The 16,496-nt window shown below is 41.6% G+C and overlaps 1 protein-coding gene across 10 annotated transcripts in view; it reads left to right on the top strand.

Annotated features, from left to right (window-relative positions):
- Positions 1-16,496, top strand: part of USP28 (ubiquitin specific peptidase 28) — a 67,661-nt gene that overhangs the window by 34,510 nt on the left and 16,655 nt on the right. For 3 of the 10 annotated variants that reach the window (XM_040483058.1, XM_040483054.1, XM_040483063.1), the window contains 8 exons: positions 2,160-2,246; positions 2,977-3,114; positions 3,961-4,034; positions 4,963-5,039; positions 6,497-6,645; positions 8,402-8,529; positions 11,539-11,634; positions 15,375-15,551. In XM_040483058.1, coding sequence (XP_040338992.1) covers positions 2,160-2,246; positions 2,977-3,114; positions 3,961-4,034; positions 4,963-5,039; positions 6,497-6,645; positions 8,402-8,529; positions 11,539-11,634; positions 15,375-15,551 — 926 coding nt within the window. Of the gene's footprint in view, positions 1-2,159; positions 2,247-2,976; positions 3,115-3,960; positions 4,035-4,959; positions 5,040-6,496; positions 6,646-6,922; positions 7,000-8,401; positions 8,530-11,538; positions 11,635-15,374; positions 15,552-16,496 lie in introns of those variants that run through there. The other 7 variants (XM_040483057.1, XM_040483053.1, XM_040483059.1 and 4 more) reach the window with 5 other exon arrangements.

Below are 16,496 nucleotides of genomic sequence, written 5' to 3'. Positions count from 1 at the left end.
ATTCTCGTGAGGCAAGACACACAAAGAGCAGTAAAGTGGAAAAGTAACTAGTTAACTAAACTTACAGAACACATTAGGTGGTGATCACCGTGATAGAAACAAGAGCAAGGTTAGGCATGGCCTAATTGCTGCAGAGGGAATGGGAGAATCAGGGCACAATATAAACTGTGCTGCTTAGGCCTCGCCCAAGGGAGGAGGTTGGAACAGATGCCAGATACCTGAGAGGTGATGGAGTAAGCCAGGCAGCTTCGGGGGAGCACACTCCAGGTGGAGGAAAGCACAGAGCAAGGGCCCCAACGTGGGAGTGGGCTTGGTGTGCTCACGGCGCTCAGGAGGCCCGAGGGGCTGGGATTCCAGGAGCAGAGGAGGGAGTCACTGAGGGTTCTGAGCAGAGCAGTGATGAACTCTGACTCCTCACTGTGGCTACTGTGGGGAGAACAGAATGCAGGTGGTGAGGGACAGGTGGACAAAGCTACGCAGGAGGCCGCTACAGTTGCCCACGTGAGAGGTGATGGTGGCCTGGACCCAAGGCTGGTAGCCTTGGGGGAGGTTGGATTCTTGATTTATTCTGAGGGCCGAGCTAACAGGATGTCCTGTTCTGTTGGGTGTGGCCAGGACTTGGGAGAGGAAGAGCTGTTGCCCTGTGGCAGGTGTCCGTGAATCAGCAGCTTTATTTCTGTCGTCTCAGGAAGACAGAGGAACCTATGTGGCAAGTGAATTGATCCGGGCAGGGAGGGGGTCCCTGGAGGCAGGGAGACCATGAGCAGTGACCCAGGTGAGAGGTGAGGGGAGTCTGATGAGCACTTGGTAGGGATGGTGGGGAGGAGGTAGTTACGAAGAGCACCCCCCGGAGGCAGAGTCCAAGTGACTTCTTCCTCAGTGGATGTGGATGGATAACAAAGAAAGGATTCGAAGATTCCTCTGAAGTTCTACACTTTGATGAGTAGAGGAGTGTGTAGTTAAGTGACACAGAGAATAGAGGAGAAGCAGCAGATGTTGGAGGGTCGTACTGACGCTGGATTGGGAAGTGTAATGTTAGCTCACACTTAGATGGCTTTTAAGATGCCGGTGTCTTTGAGGAAAACTGGATTCCGGTGAAGGAGAGGAGGCGGAGCGGAATGACTTGTGAATGTAAGGCCGTTTTCCTCGTGGTGGAACAGAAGCCCTGGGAAATGGTCTGGTGCAGTGAGCAGAGTGGGAATGACCACGGGAAGGGGCAGGTGAGGTAGGGAGAGAGGGGGGCAGGTTGAGTGTGGAGCAGAGAGGTCTCGCCCTGGCTCCAGGTAGACAGACCGTTGGTGCCGTAGCATGACCAGGCTTCACCAGCACTGCCCGGCGGGACGCTCCCCCTGGCGGTTGAACCCCAGTCGGGTCGTCATAGTGGGAGGGAAGCCGCAGGCCTGTGGTCTGCCTGGATGCTGCTTCCAGGCTTCCAGTGAGCAGGCCTGAGGGGTCTTCATCTGCGGAGTCCATGGGGATGAGGAGTTCTCTTCATACAGGGATATGTAAAAACTTGAACCCTCAAGAGATATTCATAGTCGAAACATGTATGACTTACAGACAATAAACCAGAGATATCTGCTGTTAAAAAAAAAAAAAAAAAAAAAGAACGGTTCCTATGACAAAGTGGAGAATAGCACCCACTGCTATACTTGGCACCCAGCTTTAGAAATAAACGTTACAAGTCCCTGGACTGCCTGGTCCCTAAACAATGTGCCATATTGTCTTATATATATTTAACCTTATTATCAACCATTTCATACTCTGTTTTTCTGGAACTTCGACCTCCACAGAACACAGCTCTGAGATTTCTCCGTGTTAACCTTGTAGCTCTTAGGCATTCAGTTCCACTGCTGTGTCTTAGTCCACATTCCAGAAACATTTTCTCTACAATATTAATGACTACATAATAGCCTATTGTGCACATGTACCATAGCTTATTTAATCTATCTCTGTCGTTAGCCATCATGTTGTTTCTGGTTTTCCCCTAAAAGGATTCATTTGGTCAGCTAAATTCTTACACGGAGCCATCATCATTTCCTTAAGCATAGAAGTAGAAATAGCAGGTGACAGTCATACGCGCTTCTGAGGTAAAAGAAGTATCTTTTTTGCTGCAGTTATTTTGAAAGAAAGGCTAGGAATCTCTTTCTTTATTTCAGTCTCTCTTCCAACTGCCTGAATTTCGAAGACTTGTTCTCAGCTATAGCCTGCCACAGAATGTGCTTGAAAACTGTCCAAGTCACACGGTGAGTTGGTGTGGAGAAATCCTCACTCTTGCTTAGTCCCTTGCACCCCAAAGGCTTTGAAATTTTGGCTAAAGCTGACAGCTGTGATGTTTTTTGGCTCGTGCTAGTATTTGTTTTCATTTCCAAATGGCCTTTTTCCTTCTTTGTGACACGAAACAAGGGTCTGCAAAAACGTAAAGTTCAGTAAAAATAAAATTAGACAAGCGTATCCAAGAAAGCGGTCGGTCGTCCTGGCAGCCTTGACTTTTCTGCTTCTGAGCGGAAGGTTCAGAAACACTCGTTCTGTGTGAGGGGTCCCTCACTGCTCATTAGCAGCTGAGGCCGAGTGATGCAGAAGGGGTGACCTGGTGCCAGAGGCCTGGATCCTTCTAGAAGAGCCTGTGGTGGGTTCTCGCCAAACAACGTGGCCTTCTGCCGGTGATCTAACCCTTCCCAGGATTTCACCTCGGGGATGCATTTTCCTAACAGGAGGGAGGGCAGCAGCTTAGGAAAGTAAACATTTTTGCCTTTCTGACAGTATTCCCTTTCAGGCTTCCACATAGATAGTCTTCAGTTTAAGGCAATCCCCACACGGACCTTATAGAGTATGGGTCACATAGTTTGAGTCCCCACTGCTCTAGATCTAGGTAAATATGAATTAGGGAGGGATCAGTGACAACGCTTCTCTTTCGTATGTTATAATTTTACAAGTGAAGGGTTGTAAGAGCACACGTTGCTGTCTCCTCTACAGGAAAAGAGAAATATCGTGTTTATGCAAGAGCTTCAGTACTTGTTTGCTCTGATGATGGGATCAAATCGCAAATTTGTAGACCCTTCCGCAGCCCTGGATCTCTTAAAGGGAGCATTCCGATCACCTGAGGAACAGCAGGTGCGAGAAGCCTGTGATTCTCGTGTTTTCCCTCAAACCCTGTGATGTTTGAAGTCCTGCCTTATGGATACTACTCTGATGTTGCCCCAGTTCAGCCATGTAGTCAGCCCTGAACATGACTAAGGACCAGACGTGTCCCGGGTCCAAGTACACAGGGGCTGTTGGAGGAGAGAGGAGGAGATTGGAAAATATCTCAGCGAATCATAGCAAAGGGTCACTGACAAAAGTAAAGCCCTTTGTCTGCACATTTGCCTTGGGATGGCCCCGATAGAAATCCTGTTTTTAATATCATCTAAACCTAAGTTCAGCAGCTTTTCTGAGCCATCTTTCTCTTCGAGGCAGTAGGACTTCCCTTTCCCGGCCTTGTGTTAAAAAACAGAGCTGTCACTATTAGAGCAGCGCCTTCTGTATAAAATTGATTTTTCCCTCTGTTTATCTAAAGGTCTTACAGTCCTACAAAGTTCTCAAAACATTTCATAAAACTTTCCTTTCTCTGTTCAGATCTCATATTATTCTAGAGCACTGTAGTCCATTCTGTGGATTTTTTTTTTTTTTTTTTTTTTTAAAGCCTACCTGGAAGAATTTGTTTGCTGGTTGGTTACAAATAGATGTGGCCAGAAGTGGTGAACTTCCAGTTTCCTCTCTGGCCATAAGCTAGTCAGAAGCTGCCTTCTGTCTGTCTGCAGGAGCTGCCTTCCAGTGCTCCTAGCTTCATGATATCTGTCCTTGCTTGGTAAAGAAGTCCTTTCACAGCAGTGGTGTCTTACTCGTTGGTGGGATAAGGGCAGATTTTCATTTCCTGTAGTGTTGGGTCTAACTCTGCTGCAATTTGTGCCTCTCTTATAGCAAGATGTGAGTGAATTCACACACAAGCTCCTGGATTGGCTGGAGGACGCATTCCAGCTAGCTGTTAACGTTAAGTGAGTGTTGAGGATTCGTTTGTACGGCCTTCCTACTCACAGTGGTCCAGGGAGAACTGCAATATGGGGAAGCGGGGAATGGACAGGGTTTTGCTTCTCAAGCGGAAATTACTGGGCTTTGCCAAACTTCACAGGGTCACCATTCAGATACTTGTCATTTTGTATCCTCCTTGCCTTTGCTTTTCCCCTCTGAGGATGTAGATAAGCATCTTGACCCGCAGCTTTTTACCGAAGGGCCCGAACTCTTAACTTTGTTGAAGTCACAGCCCATGCTACAAAATGTATTTAAAAGTCAGATCAATCCTAGATGTGAGCGTGGTGGTAGCACATGGATACATTGAATTTAATCATTTCAGTCACTGAAACGAATTTCAGAAGTGAAATTCCGGGCAAAGACTACAAGGATCCCTTTTCGAATACAGATGCTGAGACATTTTCTAAACTGTTTTAATGCTGAGTAAAAGACCTGTACATCATAGGACAGCTTTGTACGTGGAAGCTTACATAGTAACCATTTAAGATGGGCTTGTAGAAATAAACTGTTTCCTTTCATTTCTGCTGTGCCCCTGGGAAAACTTTGTGTTTATTTGCAAAACTGCTCAAGAGGGTTGATTCTTACTTCTGTCCTGTTCTGTAACTCGTATACATCTGTCACTTCTTATATATAATAACTGTATAAAGACACATGTATTTTTCTGCATGTGGGACGCTCCTGTTAGACTTTCAGCTCCTCACAGCCAGGGATCAGGCCCATATATTTGTTCCATGAGTGTTTAAACTGATTTAACGCGTTACTTATTTTAGACCATATCTGGCTCTTTGGAGGTCGATGAAAATGTACTGTTTTCGCTTTTGAATGATGATTAGGTTTAGTGCAGTGCTTATCTGATCCAAATGATAGAGAACTGTTTCCTTTTTTTAAAAGCAGCAATCCCAGGAACAAATCTGAAAACCCAATGGTGCAGCTATTCTACGGGACTTTCCTCACTGAAGGGGTTCGTGAAGGTAAATTCTTTCCTCTCAATGTTGATTCTAGACCTGTGACCGTATCTGTATTACTCGAAAAGGCTTTCGAGTCAGGCAGTCCCAGGTCTGAATATTGGTTCTACCTTCTTAGTGTGTGTGTAATCCTAGACAAACGGTGTGAGTGCCTGGACCCTCAGCCTCTTCATCTGTAAAATGGGCATATATAGTGTCTGTCTCAGAATTGTTAGATTAAATTGTATAATGTTTGCACAGCCTACGTCCAGTGTTAATGTCCGTCACAGTGATGCAACTCAATTTTCTCTGTGTTGTTTTTTTCAATGTAATGTTTAATCTCAAAAGGCTTTATTGAGTTAGACTGCCAAAAAATGTTTCTCTGCTATGGAGGCTTATCTAAGCTGCATGTTGGGTGTGTAATTTTAATTCTTTTTTAACTGTGGAGAATTTTTAGCACACGCAGATAGAGCAGTCTAAAAACCCACAGGAACTCGGCAACCATTAGCCCATGGCCAGACATTCCCTAAGTAGTTTTTTTCTCTTACCCCTCTGATACTCTCTTCAAAACAATCCAATACCACTATTCACTCCAAAAAAGTAGCATTTCTTAATATCAAATATTTAGTCAGTGTTCAGATTTCCAAGTTGTTTTATAATTCTATATATTTGGGGGGAGGGGATGAGTGTTTATTTTTACAGTTTGTTTTAATCAGGATCGAAATGTGGATCATTTATATTTGGTTGATACATCTTTTAAGTCTCGTAACAAAATCCGTACACTCTCCCCCGTCTTTTTTTTCCTCCTTGAAATGTATATTTTAAGCAACCAGGTTGTTTTGGGGTACCTGAGTGGCACAGTCGGTTAAGCCTCTGACTCTTGATTTTGTCTCAGGTCATGATCTCACGGTTCGTGGGTTTGAGCCCCACATAGGGCTCTGCGCTGACATCGTGGAGCCTGCTTGAGATTCTGTCTCTCCTTCTCTCTTCCCCTCCCCTCCTTGTGTGCCCTCTCGCTCGCTCTCTCTCAAGATAAATAAACTTAAAAAATTTAAGAAACCAGGTTGTTTTTGGGATTCCCCACAGTCTGAAATTTCTCCCCTTGCATACCCATGATACAGTTTAACACGCTCCTCTCTACTCCTCTTTTTACAAATGGGTAGTTGGAACTAGAGTTTGACCAGATTCAGGTAAGGTTTTTTTTTGGCAAGACGAATTCACAAGGGATGGGATAGTCCTTGATCAGGAGGCACGTAATGTCTGCTGGTCTTTCTTTTTGTGAAAGAAAGTTCATGGCAGTCGTTTGTGGCCAGTACCGGGATCTGCTGGTCATCGGCGGTGGCTGCACAGGCTTACGTGCGCTTCTAACCGGTTCTCAGCAAGTTGCTGAAATAAGAAGATAACCTGTCTCTGTGGTGCCAAAAAAGCAGGCTTCAGATAATACCAGTGATGTCTTTAAAAGAGCAATCTGTTTCTTTGCCTAGGAAAGCCCTTTTGTAACAATGAGACCTTCGGCCAGTATCCCCTTCAGGTAAATGGTTATCGCAACTTAGACGAATGTTTGGAAGGGGCCATGGTGGAGGGGGACATTGACCTGCTTCCTTCCGATCATTCGGTGAAGTATGGACAAGAGGTAAGTTGGACATTTTTATTTGCTGTGCCAGTGACAGGGCCAGTTAAGTAGGACTGAGCCTTTTGTCAAACCGTCTTCCCATCAGATAGTAGCTAACTTTACATTTAACACGTGGTGAACCGGTCTGAAGTTTCTTACGAGTTGCTATGCATTAGTGAGTCTTAGTGTTTGATAAATGAATTCTTTACCAAAAGTGTGAATTTGAGTTAATCATATAAAGGTTGTATGCTGCTTCTGATGTTTTAAGTATGATCAAGTTTCTCTTTTTCTGTTGAAGCCTACCTGTACCTGAGTAGGGAGAACCCACTGCCTCCATATTTTCGGAGGGTAAAAGTACAGTGATTAACTCCTATGGTATGCCATTTAGAATATTTTCCCTCTTATAATATTTACTGTTCTTCATAGTAAATTCTGCCTTTGCTTTTAACATTTTTCAAGTTTAATATTCGTTTATTTTTGTGGGTTGGAAAGAAGGGGGGGAGTTAGAGGGAGAGCACTGGTAAGCAATACCTCAGGATTCCAGTTGGGTTAAGAATTAGTGAATTTGGAGCATCACTGTCAGTACCACACAGCTTGGATCATTCTCCTTTCATCACGTGTGTTGAAACGAAGCTGTGGGCTTATGTGAGTCCAACGCAGTTGCTGACTATTTTTGAATCCACATCGGGAGCCTGACATGAGCCTTGTCAAAGTGTGCTAGGCAGCCATAGGGCAGTGTGGGACCTAGGCCAGAGCTGCCGGCTCCCGGCTTTCCAAGGAAAGTTCTAACTCAGGGTCGGCAGGCACAGCATTTGTCCCACGCATGCTCGGCTGATGCGTGCTCTTACAGAAGGGAAGCTCCTTAGATCTCTGGAGACCTTTATTACAGAATGGGAACTCGGTATAAAAGAAAATAGAAAACTCTTATCCTTACTTAGATTGACCCTGAGGTAGTCAGGCTGTCTGGATTCACCTCATGCCAACAAGGGTGCGTGGAGGGAGCTTAGCCATGTGCACCTTTGGTAAAGGGAGCATTGTAAAGCTGTTCTTGCAGACCTCTGGCAGACAGGTGAATTGAGCAGGAGTGCCCTTCCTGGGTTAGCGTTTCCTCATTTGGGATCAGGAACAGTTGAGATCTTTTTTATAAGTCTGTGCTTTCTTTCCTTGAAACTCAAGGTAACATCTAGGTAGTTTGACCGGGCCCCTTATAAGACATCTGTGAATTCTTAGAATTCAGAGGTTTTTTCCAGAAACTTGAGCCCTCATAATCATGAGGCCATTTCAAGTTTCTTTTTTAGAAATAAAGGGGATTCAAATTATGTTGAATAGCTTGTGAACACACATATTAGTGTTTTGAGCTGATTTCATGGAGATAATTGTCTCCTTAGTTATATGCTGCTTAGGTCGTAATTTCTAATTCTTTGGTTAGGCTAGCCATTTTCTTCAGGTTTTGATCCTCCTTTGAATACTGATGACTTAGTGAATCAGTTGTGTAGATTCTTGGTGCAGTTCATGCATTTAAGGGTGGTTACTTCTGAGGACGATAGTTGAGTAAAATGTTGACTGGCTTGTAAATATGGAAACTTGAGGAATGTTTAGCCATATTCTCTAAGAGGGCATGATTCTAAGTGGTCATTTTAGTATTGGGGATTAAAAAAACCCCAAAACTCCAGGGTGAATTTGATTTGAATATAAATTCTATACCAGAAGAAGAAAGTTTAAATCTGGCTTTTGCTATTTCCTCAAATTAACTTCTTTATTTTTGCTTCTGACATAGCGTTGGTTTACAAAGCTGCCTCCAGTGTTGACCTTTGAGCTCTCAAGATTTGAGTTCAATCAGTCGCTCGGTCAGCCAGAGAAAATTCACAATAAGCTGGAATTTCCTCAGATCATTTATATGGACAGGTGAGTTCTGTGATGGGTTGTCTTCTTGATGTATTGCAGAAGGAGAAGGGAGAGTTTACTAAGTGTATTGTGCATAGGAGTCCCCTGGAGGTTTTGATAATATGAAAATACGGATTAATGGAATTCATTGGATCTAGGGTAGGGCCCAAGAGTTTGCATTTCTGAGAAGCTCTCGGGGTGATGCTAATGATGATTTTGATCTGGGGACCACAGTTTGAGTAGCTAGGCTTCGGGTGAAAGCCTGCTAATTCTCGGGTGAAGAACAGTGTGTGAAGTAGCCACAGTGTATTTCTTTCTAATCTGAATACCATTTGTATTCCTGGAAAAGAAAAATCCTAGACAGACTTACATTATAGGATTTTAATCTTTTTAAGGTCTGGTTTATCAGTGTATGGTTTACATGCAAAACAATCGTACATTCTTAGGTGTGCAGCCAATGAGTTTTAGTTAAATAATATTGTCAAGTAACCACCAGCACAGTCTGTCATATTTCCGTCCCCCAAAAGGTTTCCTCATGCCCCTTTGCAGTTAATCCGTTTTCCGCATCCCCAGGCCTTAGCAACCACTTAACTTGTTTTCTTGCCCTATAGTGTTGCCATTTCTAGAATGTCCCATTGTGACATCAGTATTCAGTATGTTCCCTGTTGTGGCTATCTTTTTACACTCAGGATTATGTTTTGGGGACTCATCCATATTGAGTAGTACTCCAATGTAGCAGTAATCCAATATTTTTTCCATTTAACAGTTGACAGACGTTTCAGATATATCCAGTTTTAAGCCATTATGAATAAAGCTACTATGAATATTTGCCTAAAAGTCTCGGTGTGGTTTTTAGTGCTTCTGGGTAAAACACCTAGGAGTGAGATTGCTGGGTTGTATGAAAAGTATATGTTGAAACGTATAAGAAATGCCCAAACTGTTTGCTCAAGTGTCTGTATAATTTTGCATTCCTACAGGCAGTATATGAGAGTTCCATTTTCTCCAAATCCTCACCCATAATTAGAATTGTCCATCTTTTAAATATTAGCTATTCTAGTGGGTTTGTAGGAATATCTTATTTTTCTTTTGATATATGTTTCCCTGATAGCTAACCATGTTGAATTTCTTTTCATGTGCTTAATTAATGGTCACTTGTATATTTTCTTTGGTGAAGTGTCTTTTCAAATCTTTTGTTCACTTTTGAATTATCTTCGTTGTGTTCATACTGAGTGGTAAGAGTGAGTTCTTTATATATTCTGGATACAGATCCACATATTTCTTGTCTGTGCTGTCTCTTTCATTTTCTTACCAATGTCTTTAGAAGACCAGGAGTTTTTAGTTTTGATGAAGTCTAATATCTCAGTTTCTCTTTTACAGTTTGTGTTTTTGTGTTTTAACTAAAAGATCTTTGTTAACCCAAGATCACAAAGATTTTCTTCCATTTTTTTTCCTAGAAATTGTATAATTTTAGCTCTTATGTTCATGCATGTCTATTACCCATTTAGAGTTTATTTTTATATATAGTATGAGATAAGGGTTCTTTTGTTGTTGTTTTGTGTGGGGGGTTTTGTTTTGTTTTTTGCAGGAGAGGGAAGGGAGGCATGTGGATGTCCAGTTATTCCGGCATCATTTGTTGAAAAGACTCTCTCCTTTCCCCCATTGAATTACCTTGGTACTTTTGTCAAAAATTAATTAAGCATATATTTGTGGTTCTGTTTCTGGAGTCTCTATTTTGTCTATTGTCTCATCTTAAGCTAGTGCCACATTGTCTTGATTACTGTGGCTTTTTGTAAATTTGTCATCAGATAATGTAAATCCGCCAACTTTATTTATTTTTTTTTCCAAAATTGTTTTGACTATTTTGGTCTTATTTTGGTTGGTTTTACCTATTTCTAGATAAATATTAGAATGAGCCTGTCAGTTATTACCAATAACTATTGGGATTTTGATTGGCATTATGGTGAATCTGTAGATCAATTTGGGGAAATTGACATCTTAACTATTTTGAATCCTTCAATCCATGAACATGGTATAGCTCCTTTTATTTGAATCATTAATTTCTGTCGACAGAGTTTTGTAATTTTAGTGTTCAGGTCTTACATATACCTGATTAAGTTTATACCTAAACAGTTAATGCCTCTGATGTTATAGTGGTTTCTAAAAAAGCTCTACTTTCCATTTTTTCTTGATAAGCATACAGAGATGCAGTAAATTTTTTCCCTCTCTGTTTTTGAATTGACTTTATGTCTTTTGACTTTACTAAATTTACTCACTAGTTCTGATGCATTTTTGTAAATTCTTTGATATTTTTTATGTAGACAATTTGTCATCTGCAACAAAAGGCAGTTTTACTTCTTCCTTTGCTTTCCTTTGTATGCCTTTTCTTGATTTCTTTTCTTTTTTTTAAATTTTTCTTTCAACGTTTATTTATTTTTGGGACAGAGAGAGGCAGAGCATGAACGGGGGAGGGGCAGAGAGAGAGGGAGACACAGAATCGGAAACAGGCTCCAGGCTCTAAGCCATCAGCCCAGAGCCTGACGCGGGGCTCTAACTCACGGACCGCGAGATCGTGACCTGGCTGAAGTCGGACGCTTAACCGACTGCGCCACCCAGGCACCCCTTGATTTCTTTTCTCTTTTCTTTTCTTTTTCTTTTCTTTTCTTTTCTTTTCTTTTCTTTTCTTTTCTTTTCTTTTCTTTTTTCTTTTCTCTTTTCTTTTCTTTTCTTTCTTCCTTTCTCCCCTCCCTCCCCCTCTTTCTCTCTTTCTCTCTTCCCTTTCTTACCTTCTTTCCTTCCCTTCCTTCCTTATTGCATTGGCCATGCCGCCAATAAAAACATTTAGTGGAAGAGACAGGAGTGGATATCCTTGAATTGTTTCTATTCTATTAAGTATCAAGTTAGTTACGTGTTTTCATAGATGTCCTTTGTCTGTTTGAGGAAGTTCCTTTGTATCCCTAGTTTGCTGACACTGTGTGCTATCAATGCTTTTAAATGTAAATGGTATTATTTGTGGTGTTATCATTTGCTTAGGTACATGTACAAGAGCAAAGAGCTTATTCGAAGTAAGAGAGAGTGTATTCGAAAGTTGAAGGAGGAAATAAAAGTTCTGCAGCAAAAACTGGAAAGGTGAGTCGTGATACCTTCGTGCTTAGAAATATAAAAGATAGAAGATTAAAATCAGATAATTTGCTTATGTTTAAAAATTAATTCAGAATTGAAGTATTAACTTGTGTGTTTTATAAAATAGCTAAGAAAAATTCTAAGTGTGAAGCAGTGTTTAAGATGAACTGGTAGTATCTATGGGCAAATAGTAGTCCCAAGGTCTTACAGGACTCAGTCAGGCAGTCAGTTATTAGCAGTGCACTAAAGCCCTTTACTCCTTCTACTTCCCTTGTCATCTTTTTCACAAACATGAGAGAGGTAACTGTCACAGTACTCCAGTCCCTCTGTCTTGGGAAGGTGGAAGTATCTGGGAAAGATTAAAACAAAACCAAAATGCTGTTCTCCTTGGAGCATTGCTAAATGGTTCAAAGCGCTAATAGTTCTGACACATACAAAGTCCTTTCTCTTATGGAGGAATCTTTCCCTTTTTGTTTATTTGTTTTGCACTGACTATTTCTTTGGCATCACCCCATGATTTCTTAAGGAGGAGTCAGTGTAATTCCTTTCTAGTAAAGACAGATCCCGATGATTCAGCGTTTAAGAAGTAAATCCCATGGAATGTCATTTCCAGCACTTTCCATACCAGCTCTCCATACCAGCCCAAGACCCTGCATCTATAGGTCCCCATCTTTAGCTTCCTCTCTCTCACTTGGGAAGAGCTTGTCCACGATGAGAGTGATTAGTTTTCTACTTGTCTTAATATAGACTTAAACTGAGGATTAATTCCTCAGATACTGTCCTGGAAGTGATTTAAAGGACTCTACATGTGACTATATGTTACTTCTAAGGTTTCACTGATGCTTTGTAAGGCTGGAAAAATTTGTTTTTATAAGACCAAATATACCTGATGTATTATAACTCAGAAGAACTCAATTTGCCAGTAACCAACAGGGCATTCTGACTTACTTAGATTTTAAAACAGAGTATAGGAGCATTTTCTGTAGTATGATACTACTTAAAATAAAAAGGCTGTTAAAGAGCACATGGCTGGCTCAGTCGGTGGAGCATGTGACTCTTGATCTTGCAGTTATAGGTTTGAGCCCCACACTGGGTATAGAGATTACTTTAAAAAAAAAATCTTAAAAAAAAAAAAATAACTGACTTTTAATATCTCAGATAATTTTATTTGGGTAAATTTTTTTTTTTTTTTTTATTGCTTACCTAAGTGTGACATGCTCCTGGGAAAAAATACAAGACATTTTTTTTTTTAACGTTTATTTATTTTTGAGACAGAGAGAGACAGAGCATGAATGGGGGAGGGTCAGAGAGAGGGAGACACAGAATCTGAAACAGGCTCCAGGCTCTGAGCTGTCAGCACAGAGCCCGACGCGGGGCTCGAACTCACGGACCGCGAGATCACGACCTGAGCCGAAGTCAGACGCTCAACTGACTGAGCCACCCAGGTGCCCCAATACAAGACACTTTTTTTTTTTTTCAACGTTTATTTATTTTTGGGACAGAGAGAGACAGAGCATGAATGGGGGAGGGGCAGAGAGAGAGGGAGACACAGCATCGGAAACAGGCTCCAGGCTCTGAGCCATCAGCCCAGAGCCTGACGCGGGGCTCGAACTCACGGACCGCGAGATCGTGACCTGGCTGAAGTCGGACGCTTAACCGACTGCGCCACCCAGGCGCCCCAACAAGACACTTTTAATGGATACTAGTAGGCAGTAGAACCGAGACGGGCTGGGTAAATTTCATAATTTGTTTTACACTCTTTTGTCCTTGAGTTTTCTTGCCAGGTGCGTGCAGTACTTATATCATTAAACAAAACAAAAAAAGGTCCACCCTTTCTTCTCTAAGATACCTCAGCATAAAGCCTAGACATCTTTTCTGAAACTACTTTCGCTCCACTTTTACTAGCTTAATAGAGACGCTGCATTACATGAAGTAGTTGGTCTAAAGGAATTCAGTCAAACAGGAAAATGATGACGTCGGAAAATTGAAGATAAGTTTCTTAGAGAAAAATTCTCACCGAAGTTTTGTATAAGTACCCTACTAAAGTACAGCATACCTGGGAAGAGGTTTATGATGACTTAAATGATGTGTAAAATGATGACTTAAAGTCCCATGCCATATCATATCTTGGCTGCATTTCCAGTAAGAAAATGTTTCCTTTGGTCCAGGCCAGTCACGCATAAATTAATTCTTTCGACAAATACTGTGTGTTTCTGAACACACGTTAACCATGTCTGTGGTACAGATAAGAAGTTTAGGTCCTGGCCTGTAGAAGTTCAGAAGGGGGTAGATGGGGGCTGGAAGGAAGACTTCATAGAGAAAGTAGATCTTGAAAGGTAAGTCGAGTTTAGATAAGCCGAAATAAATGCAAGAAAATAAATTTAAAGAATAGTACAGTTCTCTAAGGTTCCTCTGAGTTTAAGTATTTGACATCCTTTTCAGTGAAAGCCTCAAGTCTCTGTGGCAGCCAGATGCTAATTCTCCTTCTTTAAATTAGTGAGGATGAAGTGTCTTTGCTACCTACCCTTTAACATATGTTTGGCTTTGAATTGCATTACACTTTGTTTCCCACTAGCAATTTCATTTCAAAATGCCCTTTAAAAAAAAAAAAAAAGTTTATTTATTTTTGACAGAGACAGAGACAGAATGTGAGTGGGTTAGGGGCAGAGAGAGAGGGAGACACAGAATCTGAAGCAGGCTCCAGGCTGTGAGCTGTCAGCACAGAGCCCGACACAGGGCTCGAACTCATGAGTGTGAGATCATGACCTGAGCCAAAGTCGGTCGCTGAACTGACTGAGCTACCCAGGCGCCCCTCAAAATGCCCTTTTTGATATGGACACAATTTTCTTTCTTCCTAGTTCTGTACCTGCTTCTTTCTTTCACTTTATTTGGAGAAGAAAAATACGAAGTGCCTCTCTATCCCTTTGTAAATGGAAGCCCATAATTATAGGGTTTGCCTTTACCAACCAGTCAACCAGTCCCATTTAAATTCTGTCCACTATAGTGAATTATAGAGTTTATGACTTTAACAGTGTATCTTTTTATTGGGTCTAATATGTGCTGGTAATGGCAGAATATTAGGTATTATTACAATAATTTGTTAATTATTTTGTTATATAATGAAGATATTTATTAATTACTGATCACAGAGAAGCTTTCAACAATTTATGGCTGGCCTATGCTGTTGAATGAGTGCATGAATAATAGGGTGCTGGGGACCCTGCAGAGGAAAGATTTGTTAGTTTTCTTAAACTCTGACCTTTATCAACACCTTCTTTACATTTCCAGCTGGCTCTCTATCATTTTCCTTAATTTCTCAGTAGGGGGTCTAACGGGCAGCAAAGAGTAACCCTTGGGTACCAGTTCACCAGTGTTATTTGTGGATCTGTGGATCTGAGTCCTGGTAATAAATCTATTTTTCTTGAAGACATAGAATTTACTTTTATGACCTGATCCTAGATGTGGTTTGGAATCAAGAGAACGCACAACAGATAAGACCTGAATTGGGAGCTCATTTGAAATGTTTCCTGCCAGGTGTAATCACATAGATTGTTACCAGTTTCTACTTTTGTAGTTAGAGAATTTTCGCCTTCTGGATTGTTTGAGTGACGCATTGAATACCATATAGCATTTAGGAATGAGCCTTTCTTTCCACGGACTCTGCACAGTGACAGACCTTTTGTCAGCAAGCCACAGAGCACTAGACAAACCTGGCCAGTCAGAGCACCATTGTCTTTGCATCTTAGGTACGTGAAGTACGGCTCAGGCCCAGCTCGGTTTCCACTTCCGGACATGCTGAAATACGTTATCGAATTTGCCAGTACAAAACCTGCCTCAGAAAGCTCCACGTCTCAAAGCGACCACGTGACGTTACCGCTTTCTTCAGTGCACTGCCCAGTTTCTGACCTGGCATCCAAGGAGAGGTAATGAAAACAAATGTTTAACATAGTACACATGGCGGGAGGGCGGGGGGACACCTGGTTGGCTCAGTCAGTGGAGCATGCGACTCTTGATCTCAAGGTTGTGAGTTCGAGCCCCACGTTGGTGTGGAGATTAGTTAAAAATAAAATCTTTTTAAAAATACTGAAAAAGAAATAGTAAATGGCTTTTTGTTTGTTTGTTTGCTTGTTTAATTTGAACTGTGCACCATCTTCCCACCTGGTGAGCACTCACTCCATTAGAGCTCAAGGGCTGTGAGTTCTTTGTTGTTGAAGGGATAAGTTTGCTCCTACTTAGGTGGGAGTATTCCTGATTGCCAGCAGGGCGCTGCACTCACTTGTCTTGCCCACAGGATGGTGGGGTTGTTTCAGAGGGTTCTGATCCATCTGCAGTGGTGTTCCTGCCCCACTAGGTCTACCTTGTTTTTAATTAGCTGTAAGCTCACTGCCACTCCAGCCCTGATCTTCCAGAACATCTCATTCTCACATCTGCTAAGGATACTCAACCAAGTTAACCTCAGGGAAAGCTTTATTCTTGAGTAGACAATTAAAACATGTGAAAAACAAACAAACAAAAAGCAGCTAGAAAGTGAAGAGGACAGCCCAGAGGGGCTTACCTAGTGCAGGAACAGGGAGGCCCAATGACACGAGCCCTCTGATTCTCTTCCAGCTCAGATCAGGATTGATGTATGTGTCCTGGCTAATAGAATCTCTAGAAGCCATTGAATAAAAAAAGTCCGTACTTCATAATTATTGTTTCTATATATTTTACTCAGTCATCTGCATCGTGGAAACTCTGTAGTTGATTCCTTGATTCTCCCAGTCCAGTCTTCTTTGAACCCTTCTTCCTTGTCCCTTTATATATATATATATATATTTTTTTTTTTTTCTGTTTCCAGTTTTTAAAAAAAAAATTTAATTTTATTTAAA

Source organism: Herpailurus yagouaroundi, unplaced genomic scaffold (genome assembly GCF_014898765.1).
Source record: "Herpailurus yagouaroundi ecotype Mexico unplaced genomic scaffold, PumYag 161, whole genome shotgun sequence".
In the NCBI taxonomy this organism is placed as follows: Eukaryota; Metazoa; Chordata; class Mammalia; order Carnivora; family Felidae; genus Herpailurus; species Herpailurus yagouaroundi.
This window is presented reverse-complemented; position numbering and strand designations above follow the sequence as displayed.